Source organism: Eleutherodactylus coqui, chromosome 10 (genome assembly GCF_035609145.1).
Source record: "Eleutherodactylus coqui strain aEleCoq1 chromosome 10, aEleCoq1.hap1, whole genome shotgun sequence".
NCBI classification, from domain to species: Eukaryota; Metazoa; Chordata; class Amphibia; order Anura; family Eleutherodactylidae; genus Eleutherodactylus; species Eleutherodactylus coqui.
The window spans coordinates 128,830,504-128,853,704 of NC_089846.1; the positions used below are offsets into that span (position 1 = coordinate 128,830,504).

General features: G+C 43.4%; 1 protein-coding gene across 1 annotated transcript; it reads right to left on the bottom strand.

Moving 5' to 3' along the window:
* Nucleotides 1-1,606: 1,606 nt before the first annotated feature.
* On the bottom strand, nucleotides 1,607-22,811 carry VGLL1 (vestigial like family member 1). The gene is made up of 4 exons (XM_066581820.1): nucleotides 22,651-22,811; nucleotides 11,693-11,926; nucleotides 7,118-7,513; nucleotides 1,607-3,145 (listed from the first exon to the last, which is right to left on the bottom strand). Exons 2-4 carry the CDS (start codon nucleotides 11,904-11,906, stop codon nucleotides 3,072-3,074), a joined length of 684 nt encoding a protein of 227 aa, XP_066437917.1. The 5' UTR covers nucleotides 11,907-11,926; nucleotides 22,651-22,811; the 3' UTR covers nucleotides 1,607-3,071.
* Nucleotides 22,812-23,201: the final 390 nt, after the last annotated feature.

The window sequence follows — 23,201 nt, forward strand, 5'->3', positions numbered from 1 at the left end:
TCTCGGAGTATTCTCAGCTTGAAAAACTATGGTGCTCACAGAAAGTTTGCCACCTAAGATCCAAGTCTCCAACAATAACTAGGATAGAGGCTAGCGAGAGCTAGAAAGTGTGAGCCATAGCAAGTATAGGGGACGATACCCCACTAGGCTAAACAGATAGAAAAAGAAAGTGCAGCATGGCCGCCAGCCCTGATGGTGGAATGGCGGCCGTATATTCTAACTGCATGGGGTACAGTAAGCCCACAGGCAGGAGGAATGGGGAGAGAGGACCCCCCTTGTCAAGATTGGTGGGGGTCTCAGCAGTGCAACCCCCATCGATGAGCAAGTTATCCCCTTATCCTGATCTTAGGGGATAACTTGTGAATCTGGTACAATCCCATAAAAGTTTACACCATAGTCTTTTAACGGATGTATTTTGCAACACAAATTTTGCAATTGAAGTAAAAAATAGTGTTCCTCGGGTTTCTATAATGTACAGCTGTACTCTACAAGCCGGAGGACGCTATTTTTTTTTTGCATTATATATAGCCGATAGTCCACACTAAAGTCTGCATACATGATATCTGGATTTTGATGCAGGTTTTGTGCAAGTTTCACTCCTTGCATTGCAGCTATATAATGTATCCTGTGGCATGTACACTTTTGATATTGCCTTAACCCTTTGCAATCCAATTTTGGATTTAGGGTTACCTTGGGGGCTCTCTCTTTCTGCCATTTCACAATGGCGCCATCTACTGGCTAGAGCTAGTACTGCGGAATGGGACATGCTGGAGAGGCCACCAACAATAGAGTAGCCAGCAATATACAGTAATACCACCCTGCTGGACATCTTCCGACATCGGAGCTGTACAGGCTTCAATCAGAATGTCTTCAGACATCAGACAGTGGATTGGAAAGGGTTAATACAAAATTGAGACATTTAATATATATTTTAATTATCTGTTTTTTCATTCTCTTCTCATTTTCTCAGGTGTTTAAGCAGCTTGCAATAAGCTGTCCATCCTTGAAGTGCACGGCTCTCTGGCTCTCTAGCATTGTGTGGAGACTTGCAAGAAATGACTTGTTTTGGGGGGGGTGGGGGGGGGGGAAATCGGAAGACTCCAACATAAATGTTAAAAGCATCCACAATGATCTGTCTTTAATCAATCTATGAGCAACCGATCCAATAGTAGGCATACAACAAGGATATTCACATGAGGGTGATTCTCACATGAGTTTTGTGCAACGTGCACAAAAATGAAATCCATTCTTTTGCATGGATTCAATCACACCAGCAGTTTTTTTTTTTCTCGAATCAATCGCTGTGAGGAAAATAAATCACAGCACGTCCTATCCTTTGGGCGTTCCATCGGAACGCCCAGTCCATTGTTCTCAATGGTACCTTAAAAGCCATCCCATGGCACTTGCATGCCATGTGATGTTCTTCATTGAAGTCAATGGGAGACACTTGCGATCCTATCACATGCGTGAAGGTCGCATGTTGGTAAGCGTGATATTGGGCCGATATCACGCTCACCCATGTGAATGTACCCTTATGCGGATGTCATGGGGCTATTTTGTCACTTAGCATTTGTCATATGCAAAAAACACAATTTTCAAAGCAAAGGTTTTCAAAGTATTGCTTTATTAGATGTAGAGTATTCTTGGTCATGCAAATATTTTACAAGCAAAAGCAAATACTGTGTCTTTCTGACTTTTTATGTAATTTCCCAAATGTGACCACATTTTAAGGTCCATATTTCGGCCACAACACATGGACGACTCACAGTTGCACTAAAGGTAGGGTCTATGGTGAGCCATGCCTGGTTCAAAGGCCAGGGGGTTACAGCTGTAATAAGGAAGCCATCGACCTGGGCTGCATTACTGTCATATGAAACCAACAACATTTGTCATCTATTCTTAATTATGATCTTGGAGGTATTTTATCATCTGCTGGGCATTATGGTCCACAAATTATGGTATGTGGAGAGAGTTTAAAAGTATAAAACCAAAGAGCAGTTAAAGATACAACATTTACAACATCAAACATCAAGCTTTCTCAAGATCTTATAAAAAAAAGTCCCTTTCCCAGTTTTTATTTTTCTGAATGCTTTATTTAGGTGGACGTTCACAATCTGGCGCTGTATACAGTATTTTACCACCATTATAACCTGAGATTATATATTGCTCATATTGCAATTAATATTTTGAGGTGCCAAACTGCCTAACCTGCAAAGGCACGGTAACCCATTTCTTACATTAGTGATGTTCAACCCTTTTGTCATGGGGAACACCCAAAAATTTATTGTTCTCATCCCAGCAATTCCCAGCCTGCAACTCCAAGATGTTTGATAGGGTCTTCCAAGCAGTCCATCATACCTACACTGCGCTTTGGGGAGCGTTTGTCAAGAACTTTACAACACTTTAATGATATGATAAAGTCACAATTTTGGCATGCACAATACTTGTGCTAAACGTTATGGCTTCTAAAGCATCTTGTAACTTCTAAAAATGGTGTTGAGGTTTGGCCGAAAGTGGATGAACTTTTGTTGGAAGGATGGAACCTCATGCCTGCTCATAATAACCTTTAGATTTCAGTTTCTGGCACAGTGACAGCCAAACTTGTGCCAAATTCATAAAATGTAATATGTTTGACACATTGTACTCAAACTGACTTTTGATTAAAACTGGTGTATGAAACGCCAGTCCTAATAAATATCCCCCAAGTCCTAATAGGATTTAATGTATGCTTTGCCCTCTCCCAACTGGACGATCTCCAAACTGGACAGTTCTTGTTTCTGGTTGCTTCAGTGGAATGCCCTGACTTGGAAACATTACCCTAAAACTGAAATGTTACCCGTAATCTTCAATGTTCGGTGCGCTGCTGGGGCCGTGTTATCATGACAAGGAACCACCATCCATGAACGAAGCACTTCTTAAATGTGGAAGCAGTTTCAGGTATATTTTATAGATCTATTTCCATGACTATCACTTTGAGGGGTTTTTCTTTCGGCACAAAGTCCTTCACATACAACAATGAAACAGATTAAGCAAAAATGTTGCTTTAGTCACAAGTGAACAAAAAACAGCACCTAATAAAAGAATAAATCCCTCCTTCTTTCTTGTCCATGGAAATACTCCTTTCTTCTATCTTGTGGATGGAGACCTGAGAAAAGAAAAGAGAATCACAAAAATGAACAAGCAATGTACTTAAAAAGAATGACACAAATGGAAAACTTTGGATAAGAGGAGGATAGAGGGATTCCCCCTGCTACCCCCCCCCCCCCCGCTCCACCCCGCCCCCCCGAGTCTTTTTGCCCGAGTAGGCAGTTACTCGAAAAAAGTGCTATTCATTCCAGTAATTGCTCTAAACGAGCACGTTCGCTCATCTCTACCTCCAACCATCGGCACATTATCCTCCCTAACTCAATAAATCATTTTACACATAGTTTGAGCAATTCCTAAGAATATATTTTGGAAAATAGTAGGCTGCATTGAGTTGGGGTCATTTTGGACAGGTAGAGCGATTGTCTGTAGAGGCAGCCACTGACAATATAACAAGCTGATCGCACAATCATTTACTACTTGTGAGTGTTCATGCGGCCATTCATTTTCATGTTTGTCAGCAGCCTATCCTCATTTATATGGGCAAATATACTGCAAACCAATGAAGATTGTTCATTCTTCATTCAACCAATCAAGCGTTTGTTGATCATGGGTATATTCACAAAGGACGATGGTTGGGAATGGATGGTCTTTATATGTTTTCATATAAACCACAAATTCCAAAAACTTGGGGGTTATCCAACAGTGGATGGAGCTATAATTTCTTGTCACCTCTGACAAGAGGTACAACTGCTGGTATATAATGCTGACAGTCTGAAATGATCCATTACTCCACCATGCACAGAAAGCTTTCAGATTGACTAGTCTTCATCAATAATGATGAGCAAGTTTTTCAAAAATTCGGTTCAGCCAGTTTGCCAAATTTCGTCAAAAAGTGTCCAAATTAGTGCAAACCAAACCAGAAGTTCATAAAACCCCTAAAACTTGCATTGAACACAGTTTAGGAACCCTGAAATATTGATGTTGGTGGTTCTTCAGTGGATGTTGCTCAGTGGTTAGCATTATTGCCCTGCAGCAATGGGACCCTCGGTTCAAATTTGACCCAAGACCACATTTGCATGGAGCTTTACAAAGTGGACCACCATGCTCTCAGACAGTGTTCAATGCCAGTTTTTCTAAACTTCCAGTTTGGCAGAAACAAACCCCCTAAAGTTCGGAACTGGATTTTCAACAACATTCGACTTAAAACAGGGTTCTTCTGGTTCGGTTTGCTGAGCACTACTCAAGAAAATAGATTCAGTTTAAAAGATGTATATATTGTTAAACTTTGGTTTTATTGCCTTTGACAACAAGGCGTTTCTAAACTGCTCTTTCCAGAGATGTGAACTAAGAGTTCAGGTTTTGTTCACAGGTGTGTTGAGACTTCCATTATTCAAGGCAAAGTCATGGGAGGTGAACAACGAAAATCACGTCAGTGCCAGATCCAGCGCAGCATGGACATGAACAATGCCCGATGGACTCCATTGACTACAATGAGGTCTGTCAGGCTGCCTGGCAGTAAACCAAACAAAATAGAGCAGCTTAGTAGAGACTCACAGGGGACATTTATCTAAAGGCTCCTTCACGCGGGCGTATGCACAAATGCGCATGCTTCAGCACAACGTATTTGCATTATGAAGGAGATTGATTTGCGCGCATGTCTGCGCCTTGTACTGCACTTTTGTGCGCTCGCAGGGCCTGTTCATTTGTGCACCCAACCCCCCTCCCCCCGTCCAGATTTAAAAGGCTATTTAGCCTAATGAGGTCCAGATGTGTTCTTTTCCCCATCAGAATTATGCGGTGCATTGAACGTACATTTGTGCACCTGCGCAGGAAAATCGAGCAGGTCCTATCTTTTTTATACACTGTGACGGACTTCGCTGCAGTATTCTGCTTGCAGAGCCCGTCATGGCCGTGTGCATTAGGTCTAAGACCAGCATTAGGCATGCCATGTCTACTGCCCACGGGGATCGAACAGAACACAGATTTGTGCCCATGTGCTGTCTGATGCACTTTGCACCTGAGAATCTCGGTAGCAACTCACACTGAGCCATCTTAATATGGCCTTACACTGTTAAATGTCATTAAGCCAAAATAGTAACACTATACACTACCGTTCAAAAGTTTGGGGTCACATTGAAATGTCCTTATTTTTGAAGGAAAAGCACTGTACTTTTCAATGAAGATAACTTTAAACTAGTCCTAACTTTAAACAAATGCACTCTATACATTGCTAATGTGGTAAATGACTATTCTAGCTGCAAATGCCTGTTTTTTTGTGCAATATCTACAAAGGTGAATAGAGGCCCATTTCCAGCAACTATCACTCCAGTGTTCTAATGGTACAATGTGTTTGCTCATTGGCTCAGAAGGCTAATTGATGATTAGAAAACCCTTGTGCAATCATGTTCACACATCTGAAAACAGTCTAGCTCGTTACAGAAGCTACAAAACTGACCTTCCTGTGAGCAGATTGAGTTTCTGGATCACCACATTTGTGGGGTCAATTAAACGCTCAAAATGGCCAGAAAAAGAAAACTTTCATCTGAAACTCGACAGTCTATTCTTGTTCTTAGAAATGAAGGCTATTCCATGCGAGAAATTGCTAAGAAATTGAAGATTTCCTACAACGGTGTGTACTACTCCCTTCAGAGGACAGCACAAACAGGCTCTAACCAGAGTAGAAAAAGAAGTGGGAGGCCGCGTTGCACAACTAAGCAAGAAGATAAGCACATTAGAGTCTCTAGTTTGAGAAAGACGCCTCACAGGTACCCAACTGGCATCTTCATTAAATAGTACCCGCAAAACACCAGTGTCAACATCTACAGTGAAGAGGCGGCTGTGGGATTTTGGGCTTCAGGGCAGAGTGGCAAAGAAAAAGCCATATCTGAGACTGGCCAATAAAAGAAAAAGATTAAGATGGGCAAAAGAACACAGACATTGGACAGAGGAAGACTGGAAAAAAGTGTTGTGGACGGATGAATCCAAGTTTGAGGTGTTTGGATCACAAAGAAGAACGTTTGTGAGACGCAGAACAAATGAAGATGCTGGAAGAATGCCTGACGCCATCTGTTAAGCATGGTGGAGGTAATGTGATGGTCTGGGGTTGCTTTGGTGCTGGTAAGGTGGGAGATTTGTACAGGGTAAAAGGGATTCTGAATAAGGAAGGCTATCACTCCATTTTGCAACGCCATGCCATACCCAGTGGACAGCGCTTGATTGGAACCAATTTCATCCTACAACAGGACAATGACCCTAAACACACCTCCAAATTGTGCAAGAACTATTTACAGCAGAAGCAGGCAGCTGGTATTCTATCGGTAATGGAGTGGCCAGCGCAGTCACCAGATCTGAACCCCATTGAGCTGTTGTGGGAGCAGCTTGACTGTATGGTACGCCAGAAGTGCCCATCCAACCAATCCAACTTGTGGGAGATGCTTCTAGAAGCGTGGGGTGCAATTTCACAAGCTTACCTCAACAAATTAACAGCTAGAATGTCAAAGGTGTGCAATGCTGTAATTGCTGCAAAAGGAGGATTCTTTGACGAAAGCAAAGTTTGATGTAAAAACAATGTTATTTCAAATACAAATCATTATTTCTAACCTTGTCAATGTCTTGACTCTATTTTCTATTCATTTCACAACGCATGGTGGTGAATAAGTGTGACTTTTCATGGAAAACACAAAATTGTTTGGGTGACCCCAAACTTTTGAACGGTAGTGTATAATAATGAGATGACTGCCAATTCTGTCCCAGTCTATACAGCAAAGCTCACAAGTGAGTTACAGAAACCAGGAAATGTCAATCTACTATGCGCGCTTTAGTGTACAAAAACATAATGAAATATTCCAGCTACATTTATAGTAACACAATAGATTTTACATTTTATGTTAAATATGGTACTAAAGAAATACCCTGGATTTTAATATGTAAATTTCTGATAATTTGCCTTTAGGCTTTAGACAATGGAGAAGTATTTACGAGGTTAATTAAAGAGAGTTTCCTTTTACCGTATTCTATAAATCTGCTTTACCTGTCTGCGAGTTTGTTCTCTGATTGAGGTTTTCCGGTATGGGCGACGCAGCAACTGCTGATGTGAGGATATCTGGTTTTGAAATGGACTCTTGCAAAGTGCCTTGGTATCTCTCAGGTTGTAGGAGATTGAGAAATGAACTACTACATTTTCCATCGGGGTCTGGTACCATTTGAAACTCTGAGACAGAGGGATGATGATACACAGAACTAACATGGCTTGGAGGTCCGAAATGGTGGTAATGCCACAAATCCGAAGGCTGAGCGTGATGCTGTTGGGGCTGCTGGTATACTGCGGATGAGTAGTGCTCGGATGGAGAGGTAAGTGACGATAACACAGGAGGGTTGGCTTGGTAGGGTTTGCCCCAGTTGAATTCGTCTGCCATCATGTTATTTGCTGAAAGAATCATAAGAATTACACATGAGTTTACTTTAAGCACAGTTACTCTCGTAGACCACTGATGAAGTTTGTATTATTATAACTGTTTACTGCGAATGAGGGAGTGGCCAGAAATGATCTGTCCCGCTACACCTCCACTTTCTGAACGATTATTGCTCCCGCATTAAAGCAGAGGACCAATAACTGGGCCAACTGTTGGGCGCTTTAGCACCTGAGAATTGTCCCATCTAGAAGGACCCTTAGTGATGGCACAGATTTCTCATGAAGAACTCTGCCCAATCGGAGACATTGTGCTGTTCAGTTACAGTCACACAGACCTTTCTGCCAAGCACAGGAAGCTGAATGTGATGAGCATATCATATTTAGCTTCTACTCAGAGACACCACCCTGAAGACATGGAATTTGGAGAGGTGATCCAACCACTGGACACCAGATATTAATCCCTCCACTACCCTAGACTACCAGATAAGTTGACATTATCCCTTTCATTGCTCTGAACTAACTTGATACCCACAAAGATTACCAAGTTGAGATTCTCTAGTTCATAATTACCAAAAGGGAACGTAATTTTCTCTTCAATTTCTTTGTAATATAGAAACAATACTGAGAGCTACAAGTTCACATCGTGAATACAAATCATGGACATCTTAGAAAATTTGCGTAACCATGTATCACATCCAAAACCAAATTGTTAGAAATAGTCAATAAAACATTTCTGTTTCTTTAAAGTAAATTTCCAACTTTTAGCACTGCGTCATTTTAAGTCCAAAATTTTGGTCAATTTGTTAATTAACTTTATGGCGGGAAAAGTCAGGTTTTTTTAATATAGAGCTTCAAATTTCTCATAAAGACGTATGTTGAAGACTACACATTCTGTCTGCCTGCAGATACCATGGAGTTCAGTGTTTAAAAGGGAATCTGTCAAGTCCAAGGAGCCCCATAAACTAATGAGGACACCATAATGGGAGAACATTGGGAGAACATTGGGTGGACAGGGAGGAAAACGGGAGGCAGGCGAGTATAAAAAACAAATCACACTCAGCAGCCTCTTTATGAGCCGATAACCTTAGTTTATTGGACTTATAAGACTTGACTGGTTTCCTTTAAGGGGGAAACCCAAATATAATGTGTGATCATTGAAGGTCTGACCGCTGGGACTGATCCCCACTGACCATGAGAACAGAAGTCCCATGTCCCCTCATGTCAATGGAGCCATCTCTGATCACAAGCAACTGATCCATTCATCTCTATGGGACTGCCAGAGACGAGCCGAGTATAGCCCTCAACAATCTTTGGCAGTCCCATAGAGATGAATGGAGTGGCAAAGTGCAGGCTTAGCCATTGCTCCAATCATGTGATCTCATGATTGGTGAAATTCCCAGCAGCTGGATGCCCACCGATCAGACACTTGGATGGGGGACAAGTTCTTTTCTTGGAATAGTACAGTATTCTGTAAGTTCACATGTCCCCTCCAGAGATGGCTGCAGACAGAAAGTTGTGCTTTAAATCTACATATATGAAGGGGATCAAGATCCGTGTGTCAGAGAAAGTGAGCGCCAACCAGTATCAAGATATACAGTACTAAAAATCATGTTTTTTACCTAGATACTGTAGGTTTAACCCCTTAAGGACCAAGCTGTTTTGTACCTTAAGGACCAGGCACTTTAGGGATTTTACCCATGTGGCGGTTTTACTGCTCTATTTTTTTTCCTTTAGCTACCAAAATTATTTTTGCTGTGTTTTTTTCCCGTGACATATAGGATTATTTTTTTAAATATCTTTTTCACTGACTTTTTTTCTGTTTTTTTAGTTTTATTGGGGGTAAAAAGCCAAAAAAAAAAAAAAAAATCATTTAACACTTAATTTTTTTTAAAATTATTTTTATATTTACACTAAAATAAAGTATGGGAACGGGTTCCTCTTTGTTTCGGACGTTTTAATATATAGTATGTATGGTTTTGGTTTATAGGGCGCATACGGTGACGGTTTTGTTGGCGTCTGTTATTCTCTCTTTTGTATGTATTTTATTCTGTTTTGTTTTACTTGTGTATGTAATTGTGTTTTTTACTATCTATGTCCCCCATGATGTCATATAAGACCTCTGGGGGACATACACACTTTTTTTTTCCCCTTTGACACTTTCCCACTGTAGCTAGGGCGTCATAGGAGCCCTAGTTACAGTGGAAAGCAACCCCTGTGGTGACTAGTCATTTGCAGAACTGCCAGGGTCTAGTCTGACCCTCCAGCTCTGCAGTAGCAGGGAATCCCAGGAGGTCACATGACCCCCCCAGAGGTCCCGTAGTGAAAGTACATGTTACTTTCACTTTCCCCATACAGTGCTCATTGAGCACTGTATATCGGGGAAGCAGAAGGCAGGAAGGGTTAAAAACCTCTCCTGCCTTCTGCTCCGGGTTATCAGCTGTCACTAACAGCTGATAACTCGTTCCAGTCTCTGACTGATTGCAGAGGCAGGAGACTTAGTAAAATTATGGCGGTGCTCTTAGCCCAGGACCAGCCGCCGTAAATTTACCGTGGCTGGTCCTAAACGGGTTAAAGGGATTCTGTTGCCAGGTCATGCTGTCTGAACCTTGGGCAGCAAGAAACCAGGACAGATATGTATTGTGCCTCCAGGCAAGTATTATTCTGAAACAATGCGCTGTTTCAGAATAAACACACTTTGAAGTTGGACTCTGAGCTGAGCTCCCAATCATGGAGGCCGGCCACACTGGCGATGCAGAGTGACAGCTCTCACCCTATATACAGAAGGGAAGAGAGCTGTCAGTCTACATGACGTGAGCAGGGAGAGGCTGGGTGACCCACCACCGTGACTCGAAGCTCAGCTCTAAGTCAAACTTCAAAGTGTGTTTATTCTGAAACAGCGCTATGTTGCAGTGGGCTGGTGAGAATCAGTTTGGGCAGCATGAGCCTGGTGACAGAATCCCCTTACAACAAAATAATGTTTAAGGATGGACACTCACGAAGTGTGAATTCACACCCAGCAGAAGAACCTTCTGTGACTGACTCATTCCTTTAAATGGGGCTTGCAGGAATTCATGCACCCGCTGCAGAAACACTCCCATTCACATGGATGGAAGGGATTTTTCTACAAGAAATCTTCTCATGTGTAACTTCAAACAAACAAACAGGTTTTCAGTCTTATGCAAATTAAATGTAATCATGGCATAATGAAAAGTTCTGAAATCTTATTAAACTTCAACTACAATTTCTCACCACTTTCAAGATCTCAATTAGCTGCAAGGGAATGACTTTGCATCCAGAGGCTGTAAAGGTCCATTTAGACTGGACGAATGTCAGCCAAACGATGCCCGACACTGTTCTCCGCACATACTAGCTCCTGTTCTGCTGCACGAGAGCTAGTATCGCTGGCTCATAGCGGGGCGGCTGGAGGAGATTTCTCTCCTCGCGCTCCCTGGCCCCTCTACATTTACTTAACACAGCAGCTGTTCAGTACTGAACGGCTGCTATTTACACTGAGTGATCAGCGATCTGCTCATCATTTATGCAGCATGGACGATTAGCTGATCACTGATCGCTCAGTGTAAATAGCAGCCGTTCAGTACTAAACAGTTGCTATGTTAAGTCAATGGAGAGGAGCGAGGGAGTGCGAGGAGAGAAATCTCCTCCTGCCACCCTGCTGTGAGCCAGCGATACTAGCTCCTGTGCAGCAGCACGGGAGCGAGGACACACAGGGACAAGTGTCGGGCATCATTTGCCTGACATTCGTCCCGTCTAAATGGACTCTTAGGCTATATTCACACAGGGCGGATTTGCCATGGATTTTCTATGTGGACCCTCCGCACGGGAAAATCTGTGGCATTTACAGGAGCAGCAAAGTGGATGAGATTTTCATAACCTTGTAAAGATACTGGAAGAGTCTGCACAAAACCTGTGAGGAAATTGACGTGCGGTGCGGATTTTTAATCCACAGCTTGTCAATTATAGCACTGGGTACGCTGTGGATTCTACCTCTTTAGGGTGTGAATTCCAGTTAACATCATTGTCAAAATCTGCACTAAATGGCGCGATCTTTGATTTTCCACTGCGTATCTCTGCAGGGTCATCATGAACCTTACTCTGAAACTGCTGCCCATCATCAGCGGTTCCTAATAAGTGCCACAGAACTGGAGACGGGAGTGCAAGCCCAACGATACTCACTGTTCTTCTGAAGAAAGTCCTCGTTTCTGCCTTTTGTGCTCAAGTCTTGAGGGTCTTTTGTATTCTTTAATGCTCTAGAAAAGTGCTCATCCACAACACTGTTAATGTCCCCCTGATAATAAGTGAAAACCACACAGCGCGAGCCCATCTCCGTTGTCTGCACCGGCTGCTCCTTAGCCCTGTAGTCAGCTGGGCTCTTCCTCAGATCCTCCATGTCTTGTAGCCAGTCAGTGCCTGCGTGCCAAAATATCATGTTATTATTCTGTATAGAGATGAGGGAATTGCACAATACACTTCTACAGTATGTGAACTCTCCAAGGCTAGGCCTATGTTATGTGCTACGTTTACCAGTCACACTCTGGCGGTCTCCTCTGTATATTGCAGCCACTTCCTTGCAGTGCAGTCCCCTATCTGATGCTTATCAGGCAGCATCTTGATGGTGGCTATAACATTTATGCCTGCTGAGGTGGACAGTTTATTTATCATTACCTTCTATTTTTACCTAAATAAGCTACAGACAGTAAGTACACAGTCAGGAAAATGAGCCGTGATCTCTGTTATGACTGTGTGACAGGAAACGTGTGACCATCAGTAACTGACATGAGTGTCTGTGTTCCCCTCTAAGCAGCTTCTGTGGTAAAGTCCAGCTATCACACAGACTGAGAAATTGACTAGTTTCAGACAACAGAACCAAGTAGATCTGAACCGGTCAGAATTGAGATCACTTGACCTTCTAAGGAGAAAGTCAGGAGTTTCAGACAGAAGAGTAGGACTATCCAAGACACTAAAATATATATATATATTCTCAGACACACACCATGAGTAGCATTGCTCTTAAGTAAAGCGGTTTTCAACTTAGGTTGATGTGTCAGGGCAGCAGCAGTCCCTCAAATAAAGTTGCATTCCTCAGATAAGGGTGCCGACCGCTACATGACCACAAGCGGCGCTCAGTGAGCCAGCACACAGCTGATACCACGCAATTCCTGCTTCTCCTGCATCAGCGCGCGCCTACTCCTCCCCCTCCCCTCTCCACAGTGCCGGCTGAACGTTGCTGTGTCTGCCTGCCTCCTGACGCAGTACAGCAGCTGAATCCCCAAAGTGCCGGCTGAACGCTGCCTGCCTCCTGAATCCCCACTGTACTGCAAAATGTAAGTACTGTACAGATGAGTACAGTATAGAAACGTTTGCAAATAAATACTGCAGTCCTTTGTCAAACCACAGATAACAGTGATACTTACTGCTATAATGATGTCCCTGCAATGTTAATTTATTCTTTCCAGTTGTGCTTTATATTCATTCAGTATTGTTATTGTTTTTGGTATTAAAGACCAGAGTTATTCTCTATTAAATGGGGTTTGTTGTGATTTTGGAACTTCCAGAACCAATTAATTGGATTTACATGAATTCCTATGGAAATAATGTCCTCAACTAACGTTGATTTCTACTAAAGTCCATTGCTTATGGACAGATTAATGATGTTAGTTAAGGTTCTGCTGTACATACACACCATTTGGAATAGCTTTATAATGAATTCTTAAAAATCATTGGAGAGGCATTTAATAATAGTGTCATCAACGCTTTATACAATCTAGCAAACTTAGCATAACCTCCCTGCATTGGGTTCACATGGGCCTAGACCCCCAAATCACGGTCTGGACATTATGTAAAACTCTTGCAGAGATATTTTACTAGGAGGAATGCAAACCAATTTGTAAGCAGCATAACTATAATGGGAACCCTCATCTATTGACACAGTCTTAGCCATAACCACAGTAATTGATTCAGGAAGATTCTATATAGATAATAAGATCCATTGGATGTAACCTCTACGACTATTTATATTTAAGATTGTTATGACATGACCATGAATGATGGTGTGGTGATAGTGGAATCCATTACAATATAATCATCTGCAGTAAGTGGCAGACCAGGAACAGCAATCACCGGTTTAGGGTGGCCATAATATTAGATCCAATCACAGTGCTCGCTTTGCTGGAGGCGGAGTATTCAAAGCCCCGTCAGCAGAAAGAAGAGGATATCTCAGTGCAGAGGACACGACAACGAGAGCATCGGACTCAGACACTGCAGGCCAGGTGAGTATTGATGTTTTTTTTCCATGTACTTTAGTTAGGGCTTATTTTCAGGAAGGGGGCTGCTTATATTTCACGGCTTCCCCCAAAAATCAGGGTAGAGCTTACTTTTTGGGAAAACCAGTAGCTATAGCAAAAAAAAAAAAAAAATCCAATGCGCTCATACACGAGAGGTGTTATGATCGTGTGGGCAAACGAAGCACAGGGCCCACACGATCGTACCCAAAAGGGACTGGATGAGTTCACAGGTTTCTGGCAAACTGACCCTGTGCTACACAGGAGGATGACCTGGCCCTACCTAAGCAGGGACATTGCCCCAATAAGGGCACCCCAGCAGTCTTCGGATCTGGGCCCTAGCTGATCTTAGGAACCACACACCAGAACAGGATGCATTCACATGCCACATAACAGGGACTGAACAACAGGACATACAGAGCCAGAATACACAGCATACAGCAGCCACAATGCAGACACTAATAGATGATAAGCTGAAGATAAATGCAAGGCATTAGTTCATACATTGGCCAATGAACTTAAGCTGCAAGCCCCAGCAATGCCCCTCGTATCTTGCAGTCCCTACACTAGCAAGACACATCTACTAGAGGGCCCTAGGGGTCAACCTAGCGCAGACATAGCAAACAAACTCAGCAGACCAAACTGACACAAAATAAACGTACAAACGGCCATGAACCGCAAGGCACAGATCACACAGCAAGCTGCAACAAAACACAGATAGCAGGTCACACAGCAAACTTCACCAGACAAGGATTCATGCCTGCTCACCCTGAACACCAGGCAGAGACTGACCAGGAGCTGGGTTTATATGTGAGCACAGACCCAGGAGATTGGCTAGCAGGAAGTACCACACCCAGCCAGCTCAATCAATTAACCCTGTGAGGGCTGTGCTGCTAGGAAGCTTAAAACTACAGATCCCAGCAGCACATGTAACAAGAGGGAAGAAATTTACACATACTGACCCACAAAGTAAAGTTAGTGTGTCATTTTTACAACATCGTGAGCGCTGTAAAAATAAATCTTCCATAAATGTCGCAATTCCATATTTTTTCCATTTCCCTCTACTTAGAAATTGTTTAAAGTTTTTCAGTACATTATATGGTAAATTATATAGTACCATTAAAAAAGACAACTGCAAAAACAAGTCCTCAGACAGCTCTGTCAGCAGAAGAAAATCTTTTGTCAGCAGATCTTTTGAAAATGGGGAGGGGAAAACGAAAATGAAAAACACAAAAAATGAGCGTGTCCTTAGGAGGTTAGCCTTTACTGCCAAAATTGGTGGTTTTAGCCGATATACTGTATATTATATTTATGGCTCCTTTAAATCACTCGAAGAGAGATGTTTTTTGTTAATGCATAAATATCATTGTTCATTAACTGTTTAGCAGTGATTCTCATCAGTTGCGGAACACATCAGATTGTTTTACTGTGTTTCCCTGAAAATAAGCCCTACTACGATTTTCAGGGAGGCTCCTGAAATATAAGCCCTCCCCTGAAAATAAGCCCTAACTAAACTACATGAAAAAAAACCCATCAACGCTCGATCCACAGCACTCACTTGTGGGATGTGGGGTATTCAAAGCCTTGTCAACAAAAAGAGAGTGAGATGTCAGCGCAGAGGACATGGAAGCCTGCCGCAGAACCGGAAACCAGCACGAGGGACTCAGATGCCGCGGGCCAGGTGAGTATAAGACACCCACTGAACATAAGACACTGTGCCTCTTTTAGGGCAAAAATTAGTATAAGACAGTGTCTTATTTTCAGGGAAACACAGTAGTACCAGAATCCTAATCATAGCGGTTAACCAGTCAATAATTATCATTACATTTATAGCCAGCATAATGCAACCCCTAATGACAAATCAATATCTATTGGCTATCCTTATTTTTGACTTTAAAGTGGTTGTCCAGTTGTAAACTATTGATGGCTTATCCATAGGATCAGTCAGTGAGGGTCTTCCACCTGGACTTCCTGCCAATAAGCTGTTTGCTGGGCTGGTGCGCTTGTGTACTAAGATAATTTTTGCAGAAAGCAGACAGCTCCGTTCTTGGCATTACATGAAAAAGTCCCATTGAAGTGAATGGGTGTAATACCAAGTCTGGCCACTGCAGAGGGAATGGCGCTGTCTGATTCCTGCAAAAGTCAACTCTATGCACAAACACATCTGGTAAACAGCTGATCAGCGGGGAGTCCCAGCAGCAGACTTCTGTTGATCTAGTATTGATGGCCTATCCAGCGGATAAGCCATCAATAGTCAACAAATGGACAATCCCTTTAAGTATTTTTCCTATTCCTTTTCTTCTTACAGTTATATCAGGAGTCATGAATCAATAAAGTTGTTAAAATACATTTATACATGTGCATAGGGTTGTCAAATAACGAATTTAAGTGGCTGTGCAACAGGGTTACTCAAGTGCATGTCATTTCCTTAAGGGTGCATTCCCACGAACGTATATCGGCTCGGTTTTCACGCCAAGCCGATATACGTTGTCCTCGTTTGCAGGGGGGGAGGATGGAAGAGCCAAGTGCAGGAACTGAGCTCCCGCCCCCTCTCTGCCCCTCTGCACTATTTGCAATGGGGAGAGGCGTGGCGGGGGCAGGGCTAATTCTCGGCAATTAGCCCCGCCCCACCTCCTTTCTTTGCAAATAGTGCAGAGGGGTGGAAAGGAGGCAGAGAGGGGGCGGGAGCTCAGGTCCTGCTCCTGGCTCTTCCATCCTCCCCCCCCCCCACACATGAGGACAACGTATATCGGCTCGGCGTTAAAACCGAGCTGATATACATTCGTGGGAATGCACCCTTATATTGAAAAATCTGGTACGATAATACATCCCAATGCTATGGCTGTGCTGGTCTGCAAGTTGTAAGCAAGGGTTTAGCTAGAGTGGGTGCACAGGTGTAAGTTTCACCAGGTCGTGTGGTCGGGAGGGCTCTTCCACAAAAGAAGATACCAGTATTCTAATTGGTAGATGATAGGCGAAAAGCCCTGTTATAGATTTAACCCTCTTTCCAATCCAATTTGTATCCTGGTTTTTCTAGGGGGCTTACTCTTTTTCTACCGTTATACAACAGCGCTATATGCTGGCTAAAGCCAGTACTGCATGAGGTGACACGTTGGATAGGCTCCGGCATCAGAGAGGCTGGCAATATACAGTAAGAGAACCCCGATGGAGCTGTATCAACCCTAAATCATAATGTCTTCAGATGTCAGACAGTGGATTTGGAAAGGGTTAATACTGGGGCCCAGGAGCTTCAAGTCAAGCTGCTACTTCTGTACCTGAGTCCTTGTTGACATTGCGTTATGAAACTCATTTGTCTTCCATTAGCCTTTGAAAGGGGTACCCAAAGGTAAGTAATAATCAGATATGATGAGTCAGAAAGTTTATAAGATATGCATGAACACTGTTTCTCTTCTCTTTAACAAGTATCAAATACCATATCATGGTAGTCCGCTGGTGACTTCCTTTAAGAGTGCTCTGTCATAGGAGTTCTATGGAAACACTAGTACTAGCAGCCAGTCATGTTGGACAAACTATCGTTTGATACAGAAGACTATAATATAGATTATAGAGTATAATACAGTTTTTTTCTTTAGTAAACAGTATAAAAAGGTAACATATCACATAAGACGGAAAGTTTAAAGTCTAAGTACTTGGAGAGGTTAAACCAACAAGTTAACAATATGAATCACAAAACTCGTGGGCGAGTTCTTCAAACTTCTTCTCTACATCGATTCGGTAATTCCTTGTCTTCCATTTTTGAAAGAAAAAATTCTGGGTGAAAATATCACAAATCTGGAAAAAGTAAAATTTAACGGGTCCCTCTAGGTAAATTTCTTGTTAAAATCCATTAGGCTCTGACTGAAGTTTATAGTCATCTACCATCTTATAGTTCTTACCCATTGGGGTTTCCATGCTGTGTAGACGGGGAAGACCTCATCACTTTGGTGCTCGAACCAGTTTCCTGAGGCCCAGGACTAGAGATGAGCGAGCATACTCGCTAAGGACAATTACTCGAGCGAGCATTGCCCTTAGCGAGTACCTGCCCGCTCGGAAGAAAAGATTCGAGTGCCGGCGTGGGTGAGAAGTGAGTTGCAGGAGTGAGCAGGTGGGAGCGGGGGAGGAGAGATCTCCCCTCCATTCCCCCCCCCCCCCCCCCCGCGCTCTCCCTGCCCCCCTCTGGCACCGAATCTTTTCTTCCGAGCGGGCAGGTACTCGCTAAGGACAATGTTCGCTCGAGTAATTGCCCTTAGCGAGTATGCTCGCTCATCTCTAATCCGGACACCTTCTTATGGCAGAAAATACTAATTTTACAGGAGCTACTTTTGTCTTGTGGAGTCTACATATGCAGCTGAACATGTGCTATAGATTTCAGATGGGTGAAAATACATATTTAGTAGAGATGAGCGAGTATACTCGCTAAGGCACATTACTCGAGCGAGTAGTGCCTTAGCTGAGTATCTCCCCGCTCGTCTCTAAAGATTCGGGGACCGGCACGGGCGACAGGTGAGTTGCGGCGGGGAGCGGGGGGGAAAGAGGGAGAGAGAGTTCTCCCCTCCGTTCCTCCCCACTCTCCCCCGCCGCTCCCCGCCCCCCGCCGGCCCCCGAATCTTTAGAGACGAGCGGAGAGATACTCGGCTAAGGCACTACTCGCTCGAATAATGTGCCTTAGCGAGTATACTCGCTCATCTCTAATATTTAGACTATTTTCTGCCAAGAGATAAATAAATGACAGATGTTGACTGAAGGTTGATATCTGTGGAAAACTTGATTGAGTTCGACTTTTACTGTCAAGTGCAGTCATTGGTAACACTTGGAAAGTCAGTCATGTCAAATAACCAATTTGCACCTTGTCTATAGAAGTCCAGCATAGGTAAGGGTGCTTTTACATGTAGCCAGAAATCGCTTGCTCGAGCGAATGAGCAAACTTAGAGAAATTGGTTTTTAGTTGTTTTTTTTTACCAGGATTGTTCAGTTTGCTGCACCACTGAATGAGAATGGCTGAACAATCAGCGTTTAAACCAAAGGATTAGCGAATGAGCCAACGAACTGAAATGATCATTCATCCTTGGCTGTGTTTACACTGAATGATTATCTTCCATTTGGAATGATCCAGTAATCTTTTTGAATGATAATTGTTGGATGTGAAAGCATCCTAATATACCCAGGAAGGTAACGAGTGAAGATTTGGCACGCCGACTTATGGCATTGGTATTCCGAGCAACAACTTCACAAACCAAACAGGAATGTCAAGTCATACTAAAAAAATGTCTTTAATGATTTCTTCCTATGTGTCATCCAAATGGGCCTACTAAGTATTAAAAACAATGGGGGGAGTACCTCTGTAATACAGCACCATACGAAGCATCTAGTACCTGAGGTCTATAGCATAGAAGCACAGGCCGTCAGCGTGATTCCGTATAGGCACCGCGCACAACTCTGCCGTATGCATGTAGCCTCAAACTGTCTAATGTATTGAATTGGGACTCCATCACAAACCTTTAGTTCATATTTGCAGGCAATCTTCAAGCACAAAGAAGTTCTATAATAATATATGGTCATTTTTTAGAATGAAGCCCCCCCCCCCCTTCACCCCCAGTTTGTCCTTTTCACACAAAAACAAATAGTCTACATAAACCCAGGTGGTTATTAAGGTGAACTGCTCTTAAAGAATTCTAACAAGTAAAGCGAAAAGAGATGGAGGGTGTTAGCCGTGCCAATTATTCTTGGTTCCTTCTTGTTCCAAGACGCAATGTATTATTGGATCCCATCAAACCACCCAAATGAAAACGATGGTAGGATTGGAAGACAACAAATTCATTGGACATCACTGCCCTCATATACCAGATTTTAGCTGTGTATGGTCAACATTACTTACAAGTTGTCCTGTTTTGTAGCCGTCTAATACCGGGGGGGGGGGGGGGGGGGCAATACAAAAAACAATTCTGGACAATTTTACATAACAGGGGAAAAAAGTCTTAAACAAGTTTCCTTGGATCCGGTTACCTCCATAAAGCTCTCCACGATGCTGCACCACCCTACATTTCCTCCTTCATCTCTGTCTACCACCATACCCATGCTCTGTGCTCTGCTAATGACCTTAGACTAAATCCCCATTTACACACACAGATGATCACTCAAAATTCATTAGAGGATGACAGTTCTGAGAGATCATTTTGCATTAGCTACTGATGGGCTAATCAACCCATTAGAAGCTAACTAGCTTCATTAGCATGTATTTAGAGAACAGCGGGTGGTCTGTTCTCAAAATACATTGCTATTGTTCTGCAGCAGGACAGCAGCTGAAAAAATGTTATCACTGCTGCCTGCGGAGAACTCAGCGTGCAGTCCCTCTTGTCAGTCCCGAGGGATTTTAAGCTGAGTTGAACTCAGCGATAGACGAAAAAGTGCACGGTAAGTGCACGAAGGGCACACACAGAACGTTATCGCTGAAAAGATGGCTTTTGAGCGAATTTTCAGTGATCATCATTGTGTGTAAATGTACCTTTAGGGCCCCTGTCCATGGGTGTTGCGAAGTCCCGTGGGGAATCTTCACTGCAGGAGCCACCACCCGGGAACAGGAGCCGGCAGACGAATCTCCGCGGTCAGCCTATCGCATGCTGCAAATTGTCGGCTGCAAGCGGAGAATCGCATAGATTCTCCGCTCGTGGACACGGAGCTGGCGCTTTCCATAGCAACGCTATGGAAAGCTTCAGACTGCATGATTCGCTGGCGATTTACCGCCGTCGAAATCACGCCCATGGACAGGGGGCCTTCGTTCCTCCATAATCCAAACCTTCCACTCCTGCCCGGAGGCTTTTCCAAGTGGCACCAGTTAAGGACATATTTATATCTAGGATATATTATCATTTGCATTCATTAACGCATTTACCATTTGTTTGACAGATAGTTCAGATATGACAACTTTGTGCTGTACATATCATTAGATTTATGATACCAAATGGTCAGTTTTGATTCTACAGGTGTATTTTGCTTCCTCAAAGCCCAAGGCATTAAAGGGGTTGTCCCGCGCCGAAACGTTTTTTTTTTTTTCAATAGCCCCCCCCGTTCGGCGCGAGACAAACCCGATGCAGGGGTTAAAAAAAAAAAACCGGATAGTGCTTACCTGAATCCCCGCGCTCCGGTGACTTCTTACTTACCTTGCGAAGATGGCCGCCGGGATCTTCACCCTCGGTGGACCGCAGGTCTTCTGTGCGGTCCATTGCCGATTCCAGCCTCCTGATTGGCTGGAATCGGCACGTGACGGGGCGGAGCTACGAGGAGCCGCTCTCCGGCACGAGCGGCCCCATTCAGAAAAGAAGAAGACCGGACTGCGCAAGCGCGTCTAATTAGACGGCACCATGGAGACGAGGACGCTAGCAACGGAACAGGTAAGTGAATAACTTCTGTATGGCTCATAATTAATGCACAATGTACATTACAAAGTACATTAATATGGCCATACAGAAGTGTATACCCCCACTTTGTTTCGCGGGACAACCCCTTTAAGTGGGGTATCTAAGGAAAATGTAATGAAAAACAACCTGAACTCTCTAGTGTGTTCCTTCTATTGCTCTTCGGGACAATTAGTTAGGATATTAAAGGAGATGTCCCGCGCCGAAACGGGTTTTTTTTTTTTTAAACCCCCCCCCCGTTCGGCGCGAGACAACCCCGATGCAGGGGTTAAAAAAACCACCCGCACAGCGCTTACCTGAATCCCGGCGGTCCGGCGTCTTCATACTCACCTGCTGAAGATGGCCGCCGGGATCCTCTGTCTTCATGGACCGCAGGGCTTCTCTGCGGTCCATTGCCGATTCCAGCCTCCTGATTGGCTGGAATCGGCACGTGACGGGGCGGAGCTACACGGAGCCCCATAGAGAAGAGGAGAAGACCCGGACTGCGCAAGCGCGGCTAATTTGGCCATCGGAGGGCGAAAATTAGTCGGCACCATGGAGACGAGGACGCCAGCAACGGAGCAGGTAAGTAAAAAACTTTTTATAACTTCTGTATGGCTCATAATTAATGCACAATGTATATTACAAAGTGCATTATTATGGCCATACAGAAGTGTATAACCCCACTTGCTGCCTCGGGACATCTCCTTTAAGCCTCACTGGCACAAATATATTAACAAATGGTGATGAGTTGGAAATAAGGATATAAAAATGAATGAAAATGAGAGCCGCCCCATGCGGTAAAATACTATATCAATGCTGACAACGAATGACGAGCAAACTTTTGAAAAGTTCGATTTGGCTAGGTCACCAAAAGTTAGATTTGATCCGAATTCGTTCTAATCGAACCAAAAGTTCATCAAACTAGAAGTTCACCAAAACATCCTGGGAGTGTTATACAGGGTTTTTATGGCTTTTATATAGTGTTATACACAAGTGGTCAAGACTAGTTTGAATGAACCAAACTAGTAGAACCCTGTTTGGGGTAGAATTTTGCTGAAAGTTCAGTTCAGGTTCATGCTGAACCAAGCTTTTAGCAAAGTTTTACCCAAAACAGTATTCCACTGATTCGGATTGCTCAACAGCGCTGACAACTATAGAACATACCTGAAATGTAATATAAAGTAGCATGAATGAATAACTTTTGCAAATGTGCTTAATATCTAGTTCTGCTAAATATTTTCCAATAAAGAGCTGAAAGACATAATTGGCTGCAGTGCAAATCTAATAATATGTAGCATCCTAATACAATTCCAATAGGAGTAAAATATCCCATCTCCATAGGATCTTCTGAAATGCTTGCTCCATGGATGGTCAGTGCAGGATGTCAGGTCACACAACACATACAGATATACATGTGTCATCATAAATGTTTACAACTCTGTCCCGATGTTGGGATTACCTTTTCAGATAAGTAGAGATGAACTTTGCTCCCATGTACAACTCCTGTGCATGATCCTATGTGTGACCCTCCAGTTCCAGGGCACACAGGTGAGATGTGATCCTCCTAAAAGCTGAGCAGTTATGCCTGGCCTGACAGCTCCGCTCTAATCTTCCTCTCTGGTGTTAAAGGCGTTTCCATCCCAGTGACAAGGAATGTATGAAATGCACCCAAACTAGAAAACCAGGAACAAGGAACATGGGTTCTGCTGGGTGTCTGCTGCGGTGAACAATAAGCCAGAAGCTTTTACTGCAAGGATCCTTTGTTGATAACGAAGTAAAGTTTGTAAAATAGGAAGAGCGTCCAGTGTAAGCGAAGGTCACCACCCGGCCAGGACATGTCGGGGACTTGAGGATATCTGTATAGCCGGTGGTGGTGAGATTTACAAATCTCACCAATGAACCAAATTAACATGGCGAGGGAGTGTAAACTTTGGTTACTTCTTCTTCTGCATCTGCATAAAAGAGATTGCATTATTGCCTCCGATTAGACATTACTCATTTAGAAGACTC